Source organism: Macaca nemestrina, chromosome X, assembly GCF_043159975.1.
Source record: "Macaca nemestrina isolate mMacNem1 chromosome X, mMacNem.hap1, whole genome shotgun sequence".
NCBI lineage: Eukaryota > Metazoa > Chordata > Mammalia > Primates > Cercopithecidae > Macaca > Macaca nemestrina.
In genome coordinates, this window is record NC_092145.1 from 143664699 (window position 1) to 143683290 (window position 18592).

Genomic DNA, 18592 nt, shown 5'->3' on the forward strand with positions numbered 1-18592 from the left:
GCCTGTTCTTGGTGTAAAGGAATGCTTGTGCTTTTTGCACACTGATTTTGTATCCTAACAGGTATTTTATAAATAAAGATATCAATGGTCAAAGAAGCTAGGAAATCGCTGGCTTTAACAAAATTTACCAGCTTTACTTAACTGTGGGCCTCCAAAGCCTTTAGTGAGCTCACTTGCACAGCGACTCTCCCAGAGGGGTAGAGGGGCAGCAGTCTGCAAATCTGTACCACAGAGCCCTATTAATATCTCCCAGAGACTGTTTTATCACAAGCAGTTTGGGAAAGACTAGAATATATAGGTATCCCATACAAGTGGTTAGTTAAGACTCTCCTAGGGTCAATATCAACTTGACATGGCATAAAAACTAGATATAACCATGTGTTTATTGCCCAGGACTTCATATATTTGAATATGTGTGTCCCACTTACAGTGGGTGAAAGGAGGGAATAGGGGAGAGAAATGGAATGTGGATCTTCTGCCTCTGTTTCTTACACACCTGTTCCTAAAATCTGAAATCTCCATAGTTAGGCAGCTGAGCCGGAGGCTTAGGCTGAGTAGTGGGCTCACTGTTTATATTGTGATGGGAAATCTAGTAGACAAAGAAGCAGACTCATTCATTAACAGTGACTAGAGAATTCCCAGTTCCCCCACTCAGATCTTTGGTGACTAAGCTCCAAAAGCAGGCAAGAAGCCCACCTCAAGCACCTCAGATGAAGACTGCCAATAGCAGCAGCATATTTTGGGACCAGGAAGTAACTACTGGCATTTGTACAGCAAGAGAAAGCTAGGAGGTTGGTTACAAAAGCCCTTTCAGACAGGTCTTCCATGCATTCAACCAAGTGACTCTCAAGCCCCAGGCGTGAACTAGCAGCTAGCAAATGCCTGCTCATTTTGTTGTGACAAAGTCCAGGTTTGCTGTTGGTGTGGAGCAGGAGCCTCATCTCATCAAGGTCCTCCTTAGGGGCCTGTGATGAAAGCCTCCATTGCAAGTGCAATGGATCTGCTGTCTGGCTGTATACATAGACCCTTAGACTCCAGTGATGGTAACAGGAGGGGCCTTTAGGAGACAGACAGCAATTTGGGAGCTGGCTCTACCATTTACTAGCTATGCCACCTTGGGTAACTTGCTTAGCTCCTGTATACTTCAACTTCCTTATCTGTAAAAAAGGGATAGTATTAGTACCTGTATCTACCTCAGAGGGCTTTTGTGAGGATTAAATAATGCACTGAAAGCACTTAGCACAAAGCCTGAATTATTGGAGATGCTCAATAGACATAGCTAATAATTTGAATGAGAAGAAATTACAGCCAAGGAAAGGCTTAGGGCAAAACTAAGGTTTGGCATTAGATATACAGCAGGGACTCAATAAATACTTGTTGACGGTTCAACCAATATCTCTTAAGGCCAATGTTAGATCCTGGAAAGGAGTTCTCGCTGGTTTATATGCAGGTCAGGAAGAAATGGGCTTTTTATTACCCTTCACACTAAAGCAGGAAGCCAATACCTCATAGTATTTGCATCTCAAGGTTGAGTGGATGCTAAAAACCATTTCATTCACTGAAAGAAGGACAAGCATGTGTTAAAAGTGGTTTCAGTGACTCATGAGTCCTGAGATGTCCCCATATGGAAGGATAGCTCTGAACCACCCAGAACAATGAAGTAGAAACAGAGACTGTCTACTGAGAAATTTCCCAACATTTTCTGCCAAAAATCAGAAAGGGTCTTTAAAGATAGAAAGTTTCTTCAGCAGCAATTAATAAAAGGAAAGATCTGTAGCACCATATACCACACTCCATGGATTTACTGTTTCCTTCTCATTTTCAGCTCTGCAAAGTATTGATGAGTAAGGCCATAGTGGCACATGTAAATAAGGCAGAATTAATTTAGGGGTAAAACAGATCTTGATGACATGCTCTCCCACTCCTGCTATTTCAGCTTTTTGTTCTGAGGAAAAGTACCATCCTAAAGAAAGCACCATAGTCCAAAACCATGGCACTAACCCCATGTTGATAACCAGTTATTTTTCGTTTATGTAGAATTAACACAGCTCCTAAAGTGCTGACGAAAATATAGGCACTCAGATTGCACATACTATACAGAAAACCCATGTCCTACCTCCAATCAGAGAGAGGCCCCTTCTTCTACTCTTCTCTGGGGATGAAAACAGATGTACCCCTGGACAACCAAGAGTGAACTACTATATGTATGCTTGGTGGCTTATTGAGGAAACTTCCTTTTTCCACGTGAGGCTGGGGAGCTGGCTGGATGAGAATAAATTAAACCACTCTCTGCTCTCTTCACAGGGTAACAGCTTGGGAATCTCATGGACCTGATCTATGGCGATCAACCCTTGCAAAGAAGCACAGCGATAGGACAACTTCCCTATCACCGAACAGTTTACATAAATCAAATATGTCTCCTACCTGTGATGGACAAGGTCTCGGAGGGAGCGCAGGTGGTGGGGGTAACAATCCTGACTTGGTAGCTAAAAAGAAAAACACATACTGTTAAGGATCACCCCCAAAAACAAACAACAAAAAACTCTTACGCTTGTTAACTTGGAATGGCAATGGCATTTGCACTTAACATCTTTAAGTTTTTACAATCCTTCTGAAGGCTTAAGAAAAAAGAGTACATGTTATTTCTAATCCCTTTTTCATTTTCATCCTAACCCAAACTCAAGTATTTATGTAGGCTGTTATGATTAAGATGACATAATAAAACTACAGAAAAGACACCTAAAACACAGCATGGGAAAGGTGGTCAATTCCTCATTATTCTAATGTTATTTAGTTTCAAACAATCTAGGACAAAAGTCAGAAAGGGTCTTCTTTGATTTCTCTCATATTTCTCCCCAGCTCTCAGCCACTACACTGCTCATTAGCTCAACGAGTAGGCTACAGAAACTAAGGGAGCTGGAACCCAAATGAGGAAGCTTGGCTACCCTGTAAATGCTCCTGGGAATGGATCTGAAAGCAGTGAGGGAGGCTGACAGTGATGGACTGAAATGATATTTAGGTATTCCTCAAAGACCTCATTTTCTTTTTCTCTCCCTAATATTTATTATCAGGGATATCTAAAGCTGTTTCCAAAATAATCTGGCCACATCTGAAGAGTCTTTACAAAGTACCAGTCTAACTTGAAATTTTGTGAGATACAGAGAATACTGGGTTAAGCCAAGAACATCTGAATTGTACCTTAGCAGTGAAAATAAACAGCTGCTATGAAATTATAAATAAAGTTCATAATAACACACAAGAAATAAGTTTAGCATTACACACTGGCAAGTTAAACCACATTCTTTACAAACTCCTTAGAAAAACACCATCATCCAAATAACTATATGTAGTTTATTTGCAAATTTGTACTATGCATTTGGACAATCTTCTGTGCCTTAAAAAATAAATCAGAGCAATGTACCAAGAATATAAAAGATTTTGCAAATTACTGTTGATTTCCCTTAGCTAGCTGGATCAGACAAGCTAGAAGACGGAGTTTAGTGTGTTCCACAAATGTAACTCAGGGTAATATCACAGAGATTTTCATTTTGAGCCAGTGCATGGATACTGTACAATCATGTGTGCCTATCTATGATTTCTCTCAATCTGTCTTTCATTAAAATTTATGAAACACATTGGTGGGTCAAAACTCCAGAGGTGGTGAGACCTTGAACAGCTGTCAATAACAAAGCACACAGCAGGAGAGAATGCTGAAAGTCTTCAGGAATTATTCATCTCAGGGTTCCTAGTCTTTAGATCCTCACAGATTGGACCTTTAAAATTAATTTACTTTCAAAATAAATGAAACAGGCCAGGCATGGTGGCTCATGCTGTAGTCCTAGCACTTTGGGAGGCCAAGGTAGGCGGATCCCTTGAGCTCAGGAGTTTGAGACTGGCATGGGCAATGTGGAGAAACCCCTTATCTACAAAAAATACAAAAATTAGCCAGGCTTGGTAATGCACGCCTGTAGTCCCAGCTACTTGGGAGGTTGAGACGGGAGGATCACTTGAACCCAGGAGTCGAAGCTTCAGTGAGCCATGATTGTGCCACTGCACTCCAGCCTGGGCAACAGAGTGAGAACCTGTCTCATTCATAAATAAATAAAATAAAATAAAATAAATCTATGCAAGCTTCTAAGGGAAAGGCGAAGCAATTGTATTAATGTGTGTTAAAACAACTCTTTATTAACAAAAAAGAGGACTATACAAGATATGATGAGCCATTTAATTAAATTGACTTCTGCTTCCAGCCAAGATGAAGTAACAGAAAGCAGATTTACCCACCCATTTAAAACAACCAAAGACACATAGAAAAAAATATATATGAAACAACAGTTTTCAAGGCACTAGAAAACCAGACAACAAAAGACAGTGACCCCTGAGAGAGAGAAACCAACCAGGTAAGCCCTGTGGCTGACTGTCCCTACTCACTGCCTTGAGAGTTATTAGAAACAGTATTTAGATCCTGATTCGAATCTCATTAAGTTCTTTTGTATGATTTAATTTTTTTAAAAGACAAATACCCTGCTCTTCTAAAAGATGATGTGTGCATCTATTTCTGAATACACTTTTAGATAAAAGCATGTCACCTACAACACCATTTATTGGGGTTTATCAGAAACTGCCCCAAATAAGAAGAAGAAATGGGGTAAAAGACTGAAGCCATTTAATATGGAATCCTGTTTTAGTTTCTCACAATTGAGCTTCAAGCAACAAAATGGTATCACAAGTATGTGTCCGTTGTTCACTGTGAATCTCTCATTGTAAGAGTTGGCATAGGTTATTTTCCTCATTAAATTCTGAGAGCATTTTTGGGGAGGAAGCTCCCACACTTCTATAAAAAATATTATACTTGACAGGATATCACTCTGTTGCCCGGGCTGGAGTGCAGTGGCATGATCATTAACACTGCAGTCTCAAACTCCTGGGCTCAAGAAGTCCTCCCACCTTGGCCTCCTAAAGTGTTGGGATTACAGGTATCAGCTACTGTGCCCAACCATATTAAATATTAAGAGCAGCTTTGTTTCATCTTTTCAGTACCTTTGCCATGTTTTTTATTTTTCCAGTCTTACCTAGTTAGAATTATCTACTGTAAAAGTTGAATTTCAATGGCGATAATGGGCATTCTTGTCTTTTCTTGATCTCAAAGGGGAGCATTTACTAGCTCACCACAGGGTATGGTGTTGGTGTTTGCTGTAGGTATGTTGTAGATACCCTTTAACAGATTATGAAGGCGGTGTGGCCAGCGGGTAGTGGGCAGCACAGAGTGCAAGTCTCTTTTGTTCGGCTGAGGGGAGTGCCGTTGGCTGAGGCCTGTGGTACGCCATTTCAGTGAGGGGCTCCACTGCGGCTACCCTTGCTGCTTTTCTGAGCGCCACTCCCGCGGCTGACCTGATGCGCCAGTAGTGCAGCACCGATTCCTCTCTGGCTCTTGGGTGCTGCTCTGAGCAGCATCACCCTTTACACCAGAAAGCTGGCGCATGCTATGGGGAAAAAACAAAACAAGAAGAAAGTGGAGGAGGTGCTAGAAGAGGAGGAACAGGAATATGTGGTGGAAAAAGTTCTCCACCCAGTGGTAAAGGGCAAAGTGGAGTACCTTCTAAAGTGGAAGGGGTTCTCAGATGAGGACAACACATGGGAGCCAGAAGAGAACCTAGATTGCCCCGACCTCATGAGTTTCTGCCGTCACAGAAAACAGCACATGAGACAGATAAATCATAGGGAGGTGAGCACAAAGCTGATTATGATTCTGAAGATAAGGGAGAGGAGAGCAAACCAAAGAAGAAGAAAGAAGAGTCAGAAAAGTCACGAGTCTTTGCTTGGGGTTTGGAGCCGGAGCAGATTATTGGAGCTACAGACTCCACTGGAGAGTTCATGTTCCTGATGAAAGGGAAAAACTCTGATGAGGCTGACCTGGTCCCTGCCAAGGAAGTCAATGTCAAATGCCCACGGGTTGTCATACCCTTCTATGAGGAAAGGCTGACATGGCATTCCTACCCCAAAGAGGATGATGACAAAAAAGATGACAAGAATTAACTCTCCTGAGTACCAGTCCCTGTCACATCTGACTGTGGGTTTCAAGTGGGAAGGAAAGAAGTTCTACTTGTCTTAACACCACAGAGGTGGCTTGAGAAGATGCCCTTTGAAGAGCCAGTATTGTTTCTGTGCCCTGCAGCAGCCCAAGTGTTTTAAAGCCATTCCAAGCTGTATAGTTTGCACATCCATCTCAGTGGAGGGGAGGGGGATAAGTGCTTCAAAGCAACCTTTTCTGCGCTTTGCTGAGAAAAAGCAAAGGACCCTCTATGAAGGACAAAACTTGTAGAACTGGGTGTGTGGGAGAGCAAAAACATACTGTAGATAATCAAAGAGCATCTCCGCAATGCACAACTTTCTTCCCAATAGTGTTAACTCTGCATTTTTACAGCGTAGCACATGTGTAGTTTTTGGCTATTACTGGTGTATTATGTGGGAGAGGGAGTAATGGGAAGGGGGGAAAGGAAGATGGGTAGCATCATTTTGATTAAAATTTGGGGCCTGATAGGGGAAATGTGAAGCAATGCAAAGAACAGAAAACTAATGATTTGCTTCTATGTCCAGAATATTTTACCTTTGAAAAAAATGTCACTGGCACCATAAATACGGACTGTGAGAGACTGTTTAAAAGCTGTGAATGTCTGAAATCTATAAGCCAAAGTGTTTCCTGCCTAAACTTAATGCACTTAGTCCCACAAAGGACTAAGCCAGTTAATAAGTTACCAGAGTTGCCATTTTGGAGATGGAAATTGACTGAGGAAGGAAGGTCTTTTATTGGAGAGTGTATAGTACAAGCAGATCATTCTGCCTCAGAGGTACTAATTCCTGAAATTAGAAGACACTTTCTTTTCCAATAATGAAGTTATAAATATCAGCTTGTTCACCCTAGCCACTGGCTGAGGTGTTGGGGTGGTAGAGGAGATGGTAAGACAGGAGGGAAAGTAAAGGGCCCACGCTCTTAGTTGGGAGAACTTTTGCAGCCATTCTCTTTTTTGAGCTTTGAACACTGAAACCATTGGTGGCAGGGTTCAGTCACTGATAGCACAAGTTTCACTGAATTGATTCAAGAGTTGAATGATTTCAAAACTCTTGGTCTCAGGAGAAGATTAAACTTTCATACTGGGCAGTGATTCACTTTAAAACACACACACACAAAAAAAACAAATAAAACCACTTTTTAAGAAATCCTAAGAAGTAACTGATACCCAAAATGCTCTGTCTTGAGTCGTGAGATTCATCAGTTCTTGATATCATCTAGACTTGGATCTAGAGCTACATTGTAAAATCTTTTTAGGCATGTGTTAGATTTCTTTGAAAACTTTGTTTGAATGTAAACGTCATACCACACTGTCAGTTTTTATCTTAATAAAACTATAGATTTATAATCCCTGAAAAGAAATAGATTATTATGAAAATTCCTATCCTTATTTTGAGACTTCTTTTCAGGATAATTTGTTGTTGGATTTTAATCGGAGCTATAACTCCAGCCACTGAGATGATGGTATGATTTTTTCCTTATAATTTGTTAATGTGGTAAATTACATTCTGGATTGTCTAATATTAAAACACCCTTGCAGACCTGGATAATCTCAACTTGGTCAGGTTTTTGTATCTGCTAGATTTGGTTAGCTGATATTTTGTTTAGGATTTTTGCAACTATCTTCATGAGTGAGACTGGCAAGTGATGTCCTTTCTCATATGGTCCTCTATTATGCTTCATTCAGGTGGACAGCACCAGCCCCCACCCCCTACCATGCCCTGTTTATACTCTTAAATAGGTTGTATAAGATTGGAAATTTTTTCTTGAATATCAAGTAAAAATTTTCCCAGGAGAGCCACCTGAGCCTGGAGTTTTCTTTAAACAAGATTTTAAACTAATGATTCTACTTCTTGAATTGTTATAGGACTCTTCAGACCTTCTAATTCTTAAGTCGATTCTGATAAATGATATTTTTCTAGGCATTTATTCATTGTCTAAAATTTCAAATTTATTAGCATAAAGGTGTCCATACCCCCCTCTTATTATTTATTTTAATCTCTGCATGTGTAATTGTCTTTTCCCGTTCCTCATACTCAAGTTTTCCTTCACTAATCTCAGCTGGCATTTTGTCAGTTTTGTTACTCTTTTCAAAAAACCAACTTTTAACTTTTTTGAGCCTCTGTATTGTATGCTTGCTTTCTGTCTTATTAATGCTGCTTATCTTCTTCCATTTACTTTCTTTGGGCATATCTTGTTCTTTTTCCACCTTAAATTGGTTGCTTAGTTCACAAATTTGTAGCTTTTATTTTCTAATGTAAGCATTTAGGGTTATAGATTTTTTTCCAAGTACCTCCTTAGTAGAATATCATAGGTTTTTATTTGTGATATTAATCACTCAGTGCTAAAAGCTTCCTAATTTCCATTACAGTTTATTTTATGATGTCTAAAGTACATCTTTTAGAATTTCCTTAATTGAGAAGTCTATTAGCAGCAAACTTAGTTTATTTGACTGAAAAGTCATTTTTCCCCTCTTGAAAGAGGATTTAATTGGGTATAGAATTCTAAATTGACAGCTATTTTTTCCCAGCACATTGATGGCAACATTCCACTGCCTTCTGGTTTCCACTATTGCTATTAAGGTGGGAACTGAACAATGAGATCACTTGGACCCGGGAAGGGGAACATCACACACCGGGGCCTATCATGGGGAGGGGGGAGGGGGGAGGGATTGCATTGGGAGTTATACCTGATGTAAATGACGAGTTGATGGGTGCTGACAAGTTGATGGGTGCAGCACAGCAACATGGCACAAGTATACATATGTAACAAACCTGCACGTTATGCACATGTACCCTAGAACTTAAAAGTATAATAATAAAAAATAATTTAAAAAAAAAAAAAAAGAAGCCAGCCTTCAGTCGAATCACTCTTTTGTTAGATAGACCATCTTCTCTCTGGTTGCTTTTAAGATCTCCTCTTTGTTTTTGGTACACCGAAATATCAAACTTTATCCTATGTCTGCACATGTATTTCTCTATCATCATTTTATTTTATCACTTTGCTTGAGCTTTACTGGAATTTCTGAACCATGTAGCAACCCATTAATTTTGGTCAACTCTCAGTGATTCTTTAAATGTTGTCTTTTTACCATTTTTCCCTCCTCTCTCCTTCAAGAGCTTTCTAACTGTACTGCGTTCTAGATAATTTTCTATGATCTACTGTCCAAGTAACCACTTCCCTCTTTAGCTGTCCTTAATGTCTAACAAAATCCAGTCTTCAAGTTTATTTTACGGAATTGTTCTTTTCTAGAAGTTCTATTTGGTCTTTTTTGAAAATGCTTTTTCATTTTTATAATTTCTTAGCCACTCATTTTCTTCCTCTTTTCTTTCAACATATTTATATAATTTCAATATCTTAGGGCTTTGTATTTCCTGTTTGTTCTTGCTCATTGTGCTTCATTTCCTATTGTGTTTAGCAACCTGTGACTCTGAACTCATATTCCTTGGAACTTTATAGGAAAACTTTGAGGCATGTGGAAAGTGAATTCCTCTTCCCTCTATTGCTTCTGCCAGAAACCTGAGGGTACTATCAACCAGGGACCACTTTAAACTAAAATCTTGGCTTGATACTGTGTAAAATTCCTCGTTTCTGCTATATGACCCAACGTTTTATTAAATGTCCTATCCAAAGACTTTTGAGTATAGATAGCAGTTCAAATACACGCAACTAACCTCACTCTTAACTCATTAACACAAAAATGAAGAGAACTGTTTAAGCGCTCTTGTTTAAATTTGGAACTGGGAAAACAGATGAGCAAGTGATAGCTGACTAGACAGATCTGAGAAAGCAGGGAGCAACCAATTTGTACCACAGAAGACCCCAGTTCTCAGGAATTGGGGGCATCAAACTCCTTTGAATGTAGGGTTAAAATGAGGAAAGCAATAAAAACCTAAAGCCATGAACTAATAGTGGATTTATTTCCTATCCTTCAGGAAAAGGGTATACTTTGACAAGACCCTTCAGGATCTGGTTCTAGCTATTCTTCATGATGTTTTTGGCTTCAGGGGCCCTACTCTTACAGTCCCCTCTGCTGTAGTATCTATGCCTTATATCTGTCTCACCTGATAACTCAAAATACAGTATAAGCGATCAACAAATATTTCTTTAAACTATCTTAAGATCTATAGGATTATGTTCCATCCTCACAAAAAAGAAAAAAGAAAAAAAAATGACTGATCAAAGCAGTTTAGGAGCAGTTAGATCCCGAGATTTTCTCCCACATTCTGCACAGTTTCAGCATGTTTCTCACTCCAGCAAAATGCTAGATATAGTTTTCTTTTCAGGGAAGGCACCAGGCCCAGATGAAGGCATGAGGGCCGTGCTGAAAACAGACAGATTCAGTAAAAATATGCACTTTGGATGCTGAGATTCTTCCAGCCTTCTTCTTCCCTTCTGCTCCCAGACTGCTGCGTCCTTCCAGAGATTAGCAGAATGTGTTCCAGAGAATCAGATCAGCCAGGAAGAGACATCTAAAGAATTGATATCAAGGGATCTCCAACAGGATGGCCTGGCCAGACCATTCTACCATGAAGCCAATAGCTGGCAACTTCCATCAATTTGCTCATATATTCCAACCAACTTTTTATCCTTCATTATTAAATATAAGTGGATGACTAAGTATTACCAGACATCTGCAGAAAATGTTCTAACCTAAGGTAGTGATCAATAAAAACAGGAAGAAGTGACCCCAAAGAAACAGACTAGACCTTTACTAGGAGAAAATGTTAAAATATATATTATTAATATCATCAGAATGATCATTAAGTTTATTCCAGAAACACTTAAACACTATGTGGGAGGTATTGTTCAAGGTATTGGGAAAATATCCATGGGAAAAACAGGGGAAAAAAGCTACACCCTTATGAAGCTCATATTCTACTGAGAAAAGAGACAATGGGGTAGGGAGTGACAGATAAAATTTTAACTAGGGTCATCAGAGACAGTCTCAATAAGACACAAGATATGCTATTTGCTAAGATGAAATAATGGGATGGTATTTAAAAAGAACATTCAGAAAACAAAACAAAAAAAGAATACTTGGAAATTAAAAGTAAGATAGCAGAAAGAGAATAGAAAGGTCAAAAATAATCTGAGGAAATCTTCCAGAAAGTAGGGTAGTAGCCAAATAAAAGATCCACAAAGAGAAACAGAGAAAACGGCAGGAAAAATAATCAATTAAATAGTTCAATAAAATTTCCCAGAAATGAAGAATATGAGTTTCTAAATTTAAAGGACCCACTGAATATCCAGGACAATGGAAGAAAACAGACTCATGACAAGGTATATCATGAAATTTCAAAGTACTAGAGTCAAAATAATTTACAAGTTTTCAGCAGGGCATGGGAGAAGAGAGCAAGTCATATACAAAGGATCAGATGTCCAAATGGTTTTAGACTTCTTCATATATCATTAGAAGCTAGAATCCATTGGCACAATTCCATCAAAATTCTAAAGAAAACTTATTTCCAACTGATGACTGTATATCCAAAACTAGCAGCCTGCATGATGATACAATTAAATACATTTTTAGACATTCAGGGTCTCAAATTGAGCTCCATGCACCCTTTCTAAGGCAGCTACTAAAGGATGTGTTTCACCAAAACAAGAGAGTAAACCAAGAAAGAGAAAGACACAGGATACAGTATAAAAGAAATCCAACATGGGAAAAAGAGGAAGGGAATCCTTGGATGACAGTGTAGGGAGATCCCATGATGAAAACTATGTACCAGGCATTGAAGACAATCAGTTTATATTTCTTCAAAAAGCTGAAACTGGCAGAACACCTGAGGTGTGAGAATTTCATAAGAGGAACTCTGGAAAATTGAAGAAGTCTGTGGTTGAATCAAGGGCAAGTACATTGAAAAGAAACAAGTTGATATTCACTCCAAGGCAAACAAAAACCTGTGCAAGTAAAAAAGGTAACTAATTTACTATATGGCTTACATGGCCATAACAATAATATGAACACTAAATATTAATCTAACCAAAATTATAATACAACTATCAGAAGGGTGGAGAAAGATACTGGGGGAGGGAAGATGATGGCAGAAATTGAAGTCTACAAGAAGTTACACAAATGTGTTATTTAGAACTACGAAGGAAATACCAAAATAATCAACATTTTAAAACCCTGCAGCAGAGTGCATTCTCCTAACTCTTGGAGTTCTATCAATGGCCTTGGAGGAACTTCTCAGACTTCAGTTTGTCCCCTCAGTTCAGCATGGAGCCCTGGGCCTTCCCCCTCTACAATATCAGGATATCAGCTATGATTATTTACTTTTCCAGCTCTCTTTCCTGAAGTCATTTCCACTGACCCTCAGTCAAGAAAAAGGAAAATTAAGAGTACTCATTCATTTCACTTTGCTCTAGATCTAGGGTCTCGATGAGAAATCTCAAGATTTGCCTACTCACACACACGGCTTCTGCAGGGAAGCAGGCAGAGTCGGAAGTGCACCCAAAGCCTTAGGATTTCCCTCAGTTGCCACTTTTTCCAAAAAAAAAAAAAAAAAAAAAAAAAAAAAAAAAGCATTAGCTCATGCATTTTTCCTTGTTCAGTCACTGCTGAGAAATCTCTTCCTTGTATTTATAATTTTGTGTTCCTTTCCTTTAATGGTGGGATATATTAATCTAGCTACATTCTATCAATTTTGTCTAATTCACCTTTTTGTCTCCCACAGCACCTAAACACACTACCTTATGTTTAGTAGGCACTCGCACAGTGGTTGAAAATTGGAATTAAATTTAATTTAAAAATCTTCTTACAATATTTTCAGTCCACTCTTGACTTAAAATTGGATCCAAATATTTTATCCAGTATGCCCCAATCAGTCAAAAGAAAAAGTACACCTTCATGCAAAGTGAAATTTTAAAAATATTTTGATCACATGGTGGAAGGCAAAGGAAAAAAAGAAAAAAAAAAGCTGAATAGTGTACATTTGCAAAAGATGACAATGTACTCATTAATAGTAAACAGTTGCCTTCCTGGGAGGGAAAAGAGGGCAAGAAGACGGGAGGAGAATGTTGTTCCCACATACTTTAAAAAGTGACCATACTTGTCAAGCAATTCCAGGTTTATTCATGAAGTGTTACAGTTAATAAAGTGGGATACTAGTTATCAGCAAGGCTTTGTCCAGCCAAAAGTTTTTATAAGTGTAATCCAAAAGAAAATAATAAATACCCCAATCCTGAAAACCACATTAAAAACTTCAGGAAAAGAAACTGTCATTTAATCCTAAATTCAGAAGACAGACTAATAATTTCTAGTGTTTAAAACAATTTCTTAAGTTTATTGAAAGACATGCAGATTCTGATACTGATCTATTGGATCTCTCCTTCCTGGTATCTTCATCCAAAACTCCAACCTCTAACAATTTTTATCCTGTTATTTAATTATGCTTAGAAATTTCTAGGTAAAACATTATTCATAAACATTACTATTTACTAATTTCCTTCAGATTTTTACATAGCCCCTAATCGATAACTAACTGAAAATACATTCCAACTTATTGAGTGGAAATAAAGCAGCAGATGTGGCCACTGAAAGCTTCAGGAACAGAAAGTCGATTCTTCAGGGGAACAAAACTTGGAATAACTTCAGCTGTGGAAAGGGGCTCCCATCCCCCCTAACTAAGAATATTTTATGTGAAGAAAATAAAAGCATTCGAATACCAAAGGGGGGAAAAACACTCAAGGAATGGAAAACGTTGAAAGGAGCCTCCCAGTGGGACCTATACTTTTAAATATCAATCAAGTAAAGAGCCACATGCAAAGCTTTAAGGATTTCATCAGTAAGGACCATTCCTCTTCTTGGCAAGTTCATAAAAATAGCTGTTTCTTTGTAACAGAAATTGTTCATTCTTTCTCTCCTTTCTAATCATAAAAGCATGTATGACCTTATACATATCTCTTGATCACCCAGCATACACAGTGATGGGCATGTATGTCATATACACCTGTGTATGTAACAAAATGTTTGCCAAGAACACCTTTCCAGAAATACCTGCCTCTATCCCCTGATGACCACACACCACCCCCTGAAATATAAGCTCATTTAATTCTCTATGGAACAGAATATACTTTTTCACCAGTTAAAAGAGATTAACTTACACATGCCTTGTAACTGTTCAACAAGGAAAATATTAATGACTGAATTTAGAAAAGTAGTGAGATCAAATCTGATTCTTTCACTTTACAGATGAGAAAATTAAGACCTGAAGAAATAAATGACCTTGCCAAGGACACAAGGCTACTATCGAGCAGTAATCAGGATCACATTTTGAACCTACAGGGCAGGCAGAGCAGAAAAATGCAGAGATGGAGGATAAACAGCTAGACAGAGGGTATTCTATATTCAGGGAGTAAGCATGACAGAAGGCTTCAAAGCAAAAAAGTATTGCAACCTCAAGGAGCTCAAAGGATCCTACTGAACATGCTACAAACCACAAATGAAGTAAATAAGATAATATATACTATCTAAAAAATATGCCATTGTAGCAAATACTTAGACTTCTGAGTCATGGGATTACCTCTTTGCAAGATTATGTATGACTCTCCTGTGTTTAAAAACATCCAGTATAGTACTAGCATAAAAATAAACATAAACCAACAGAACAGAATGCAGCATCCAAAAATAAGACCTTATATTTAACAGACAAGTGATTCTCAGCAAAGGTGCCAAGGCAACAGGAAAAGGAGACTATTTTTTGACAAATAGTGCTGGGACAACTGGATATTCATATATGAAGAGATGAACTTAGATCCTTACCTCACACCTTATACAAAACTTAAATCAAAATCGATTCAAGATCTTAATGTAAGAGCTAAAACTATAAAAATTTTAGAAGAAAACAACAGAAAATCTTCAAGACCTTAGGTTAGGCAGACTTCTTAGATATGACACCAAAAGCACAATCCAAAAAGGAAAAAATTTAACATTACACTTTGTCAAAACTCAAAACTTCTGCACTTCAAAACATATCATTAAGAAAACAAAAAGACAAGTCACAGACTGGGAAAATATTTGCAAATCATCTATCTGATAAAGGATTTGTATCCAGAATATATAAAGAATTACAGAATATACAACTCAACAATAAGACAAACACTCAATTTTTTAATGAGCATGATTTGAGTAGACATCTGATATGGTTTGGCTCTGCGTCCCCACCCAAATCTCATCTTGTATCTCCCATAATTCCTATGTGTTGTGGGAAGGAGCCGGTGGGAGACGACTGAATCATGGGGGCAGGTCTTTCCCATGCTGTTCTCATGATAGTGAATGGGTCTCACGAGATCTGATGATTTTAAAAATGGGAATTTCCCTGTACAAGCTCTCTTCTCCTGTCTGCCACCATGTGAGACGCGCCTTTAGCCTTCCGCCATGATTGTGAGGCTTCCCCAGCCATGTGGAACTGTAAGTCCAACTAAATCTTTCTTTTGTAAATTGCCCAGTTTTGGGTATGTCTTTTATCAGCAGCGTGAAAACGGACTAATACAACATCTCATCAAATAAAATACAGGAATAACTAATAAGCACATGAAAAGATGCTCATCATCATTAATCATCAGGGGAATACAAATCAAAACCACAAGGAGATGTCACTTCACACACACTAGGATGTAGGATAACCAAAAAGATAATAAGTATGGGTGAGGATATAAAGAGTAACCCTCATACATTTCTGATGTGAAGGTAAAATGGTGCAGATACTTTAGAAAACACTTTGTCCATTTCTTAAAAAGTTAAACATAAATTTACCACATACCCAGCAATTCCACCCTTACATATCTAGCTAAGAGAAATGAAAACATATGTTCACACAAAGACTTGTATTCAAATATTAATGGCAGCATTATTCATAACAGGCAAAAAGCAGAAACAATTCAAATGTCTGTCAAACTGAAGACTGGATAAACAAAATGTGATATAGCTATACAATGGAATACTATTCAGCAATAAAAAGGAATTAAGTACTGATACATGATACAACATGAATGAACCTCAAAAACATCATGCCAAGTAAACAAAGTCAGACACAAAAGACCCCATATTGTAGATTGGGTTTATATAAAGTGTTCAGAAAAGGAAAATCTGCAGAAACACAAAATAGGTTAGTGGTTGCCTGGCGCTGGGCATGGGGACTAACAGTAAATACGTATGTGGAGTATTACTGGGGTGCTGAAAATGATCTAAAACTGGGTTATGGTGAAAGTTGCACTATTTGATAAATTTACTAGAAATCATTAAATTTTACACTGAAAATGGATAAACTTTATGATCTACATACCTCAATAAAGTTTTTGTTGAGCTAAGGGTAGAAAAAAGTATAATTAATAATGTGGAGGAAGATAGATATGAAACAAGATGGGACACAGTCGATAACTGTTGAAGTCAGATGTTCAGTATACTATTTGTCTTATATTCTTGCTATATTTAGAGTTTTTAATAATAACTTCATTTTTGAAATGTAAAAAAGCAAATAGATATATTCCTAGGATTTCCAAGTATCTATGAAGGCAAAACCTCCTTTCCAATCTCCCTGAAGTACCTCAGAGAAATCTACTAACATTTTAAATCACATAAAAGGAAACACAGGAAAAAAAAACACATTAGAGTGCCTTGCAAAGGTTACCATATTCATTATTTAATACATCCTTTAACTTTAGATATTTAGTGTTTCTGCCCATAGAAAAGTAGTAGGGTGTGCCCCCCAAATTAATTTAATGTAGATTGCTTTCTTTGATACCAAATCTGCTGCAACAAAGATTTGAACAAAGATTTCCCATATTCGAAAGATTCTGGGCAGGATGCGGGGGCTCACACCTGTAATCCCAGCACTTTGGGAGGCTGAGGCAGGTGGATCACGAGGTCAAGAGATTGAGACCATCCTGGCTAACACAGTGAAATCCCGTCTCTACTAAAAATACCAAAAAAAATGTCTTCTTTTGAGAAATGTCTGTTCATATCCTTTGCCCACTTTTTGATGGGGTTGTTTGTTTGTTTCTTGTAAATTTGTTTGAGTTCTTTGTAGGTTCTGGATATTAGCCCTTTGTCAGATGAGTTGATTGCAAAAATTTTCTCCCATTCTGTAGGTTGCCATCATACAGCCAACAGACACATGAAAAAATGCTCATCATCAATGGCCATCAGAGAAATGCAAATCAAAACCACAATGAGATACCATCTCACACCAGTTAGAATGGCGATCATTTAAAAAGTCAGGAAACAACAGGTGCTGGAGAGGATGTGGAGAAATAGGAACACTTTTACACTGTTGGTGGGATTGTAAACTAGTTCAACCATTATGGAAAACAGTATAGCGATTCCTCAAGGATCTAGAACTAGATGTACCATATGACCCAGCCATCCCATTACTGGGTATATACCCAAAGGATTATAAATCATGCTGCTATAAAGATACATGCACACGTATGTTTATTGCGGCACTATTCACAATAGCAAAGACTTGGAATCAACCCAAATGTCCATCAGTGACAGACTGGATTAAGAAAATGTGGCACATATACACCATGGAATACTATGCAGCCATCAAAAAGGATGAGTTTGTGTCCTTTGTAGGGACATGGATGCAGCTGGAAACCATCATTCTTAGCAAACTGTCACAAGAACAGAAAACCAAACACCGCATGTTCTCACTCATAGGTGGGAACTGAACAATGAGATCACTTGGACTCGGGAAGGGGAACATCACACACCGGGGCCTATCATGGGGAGGGGGGAGGGGGGAGGCATTGCATTGGAGTTATACCTGATGTAAATGACGAGTTGATGGGTGCTGACGAGTTGATGGGTGCAGCACAGCAACATGGCACAAGTATACATATGTAACAAACCTGCACGTTATGCACATGTACCCTAGAACTTAAAGTATAATAATAATAAAAAATTAAATTAAAAAAAATACAAAAAATATTAGCCGGGCGTGGTGGTGGGTGCCTGTAGTCCCAGCTCGGGAGGCTGAGGCAGGAGAATGGTGTGAACCTGGAAGGCAGAGCTTGCCGTGAGTAGAGATCGTGCCACTACACTCCAGCCTAGGAGACAGAGCGAGACTCCGTCTCAAAAAAAAAAAAAAAAAAAGATTCTGATGAAAAACAAAGCTATTATATTGCCTGGCTCTTAGTCTCCTCATTGGTAATATGTGAGAGTTGGCCAAGATGACATTCAAGTTCTCTTTTAGCATTGACACTTTATGACTCTAAAATTTATCCATGTTTACTAATAACTCCTTTTTCCTGCACCATAGGATACGCAATAAGGGTTAACTAGGTCCTGGATGGACACATGGGCAGACTTAAGTGACAAAAATGCATGAGATTCAATCTTGGTCAAAGATGGGTCTCTGGTTTCTTCTCTCATATTACATTTACATAAATGCAATCCTCCTAAGCATTTTACTATTAAAACTCTTAGGTTGGTTGAAATCACTAGTTGTGTGTCTGTATAAGTTTTCAGGTAAATCAAACTAAAATTTCAAGAAGTACACAGCTTTTTTTCAGGAT

The 18592-nt window shown here is 38.3% G+C and overlaps 1 protein-coding gene and 1 pseudogene across 9 annotated transcripts in view; one reads left to right on the forward strand and one right to left on the reverse strand.

The window, feature by feature from the left end:
- Positions 1-18592, reverse strand: part of LOC105478175 (RALBP1 associated Eps domain containing 2) — a 195528-nt gene that overhangs the window by 38963 nt on the left and 137973 nt on the right. For all 9 annotated transcript variants that reach the window (XM_011735231.3, XM_011735230.3, XM_011735236.3 and 6 more), the window contains one exon: positions 2425-2486. In XM_011735231.3, the coding sequence (XP_011733533.2) occupies positions 2425-2486 (62 nt within the window). The remainder of the gene's footprint in view (positions 1-2424; positions 2487-18592) is intronic.
- LOC105478174 (chromobox protein homolog 1 pseudogene) lies at positions 5486-6036 on the forward strand (annotated as a pseudogene).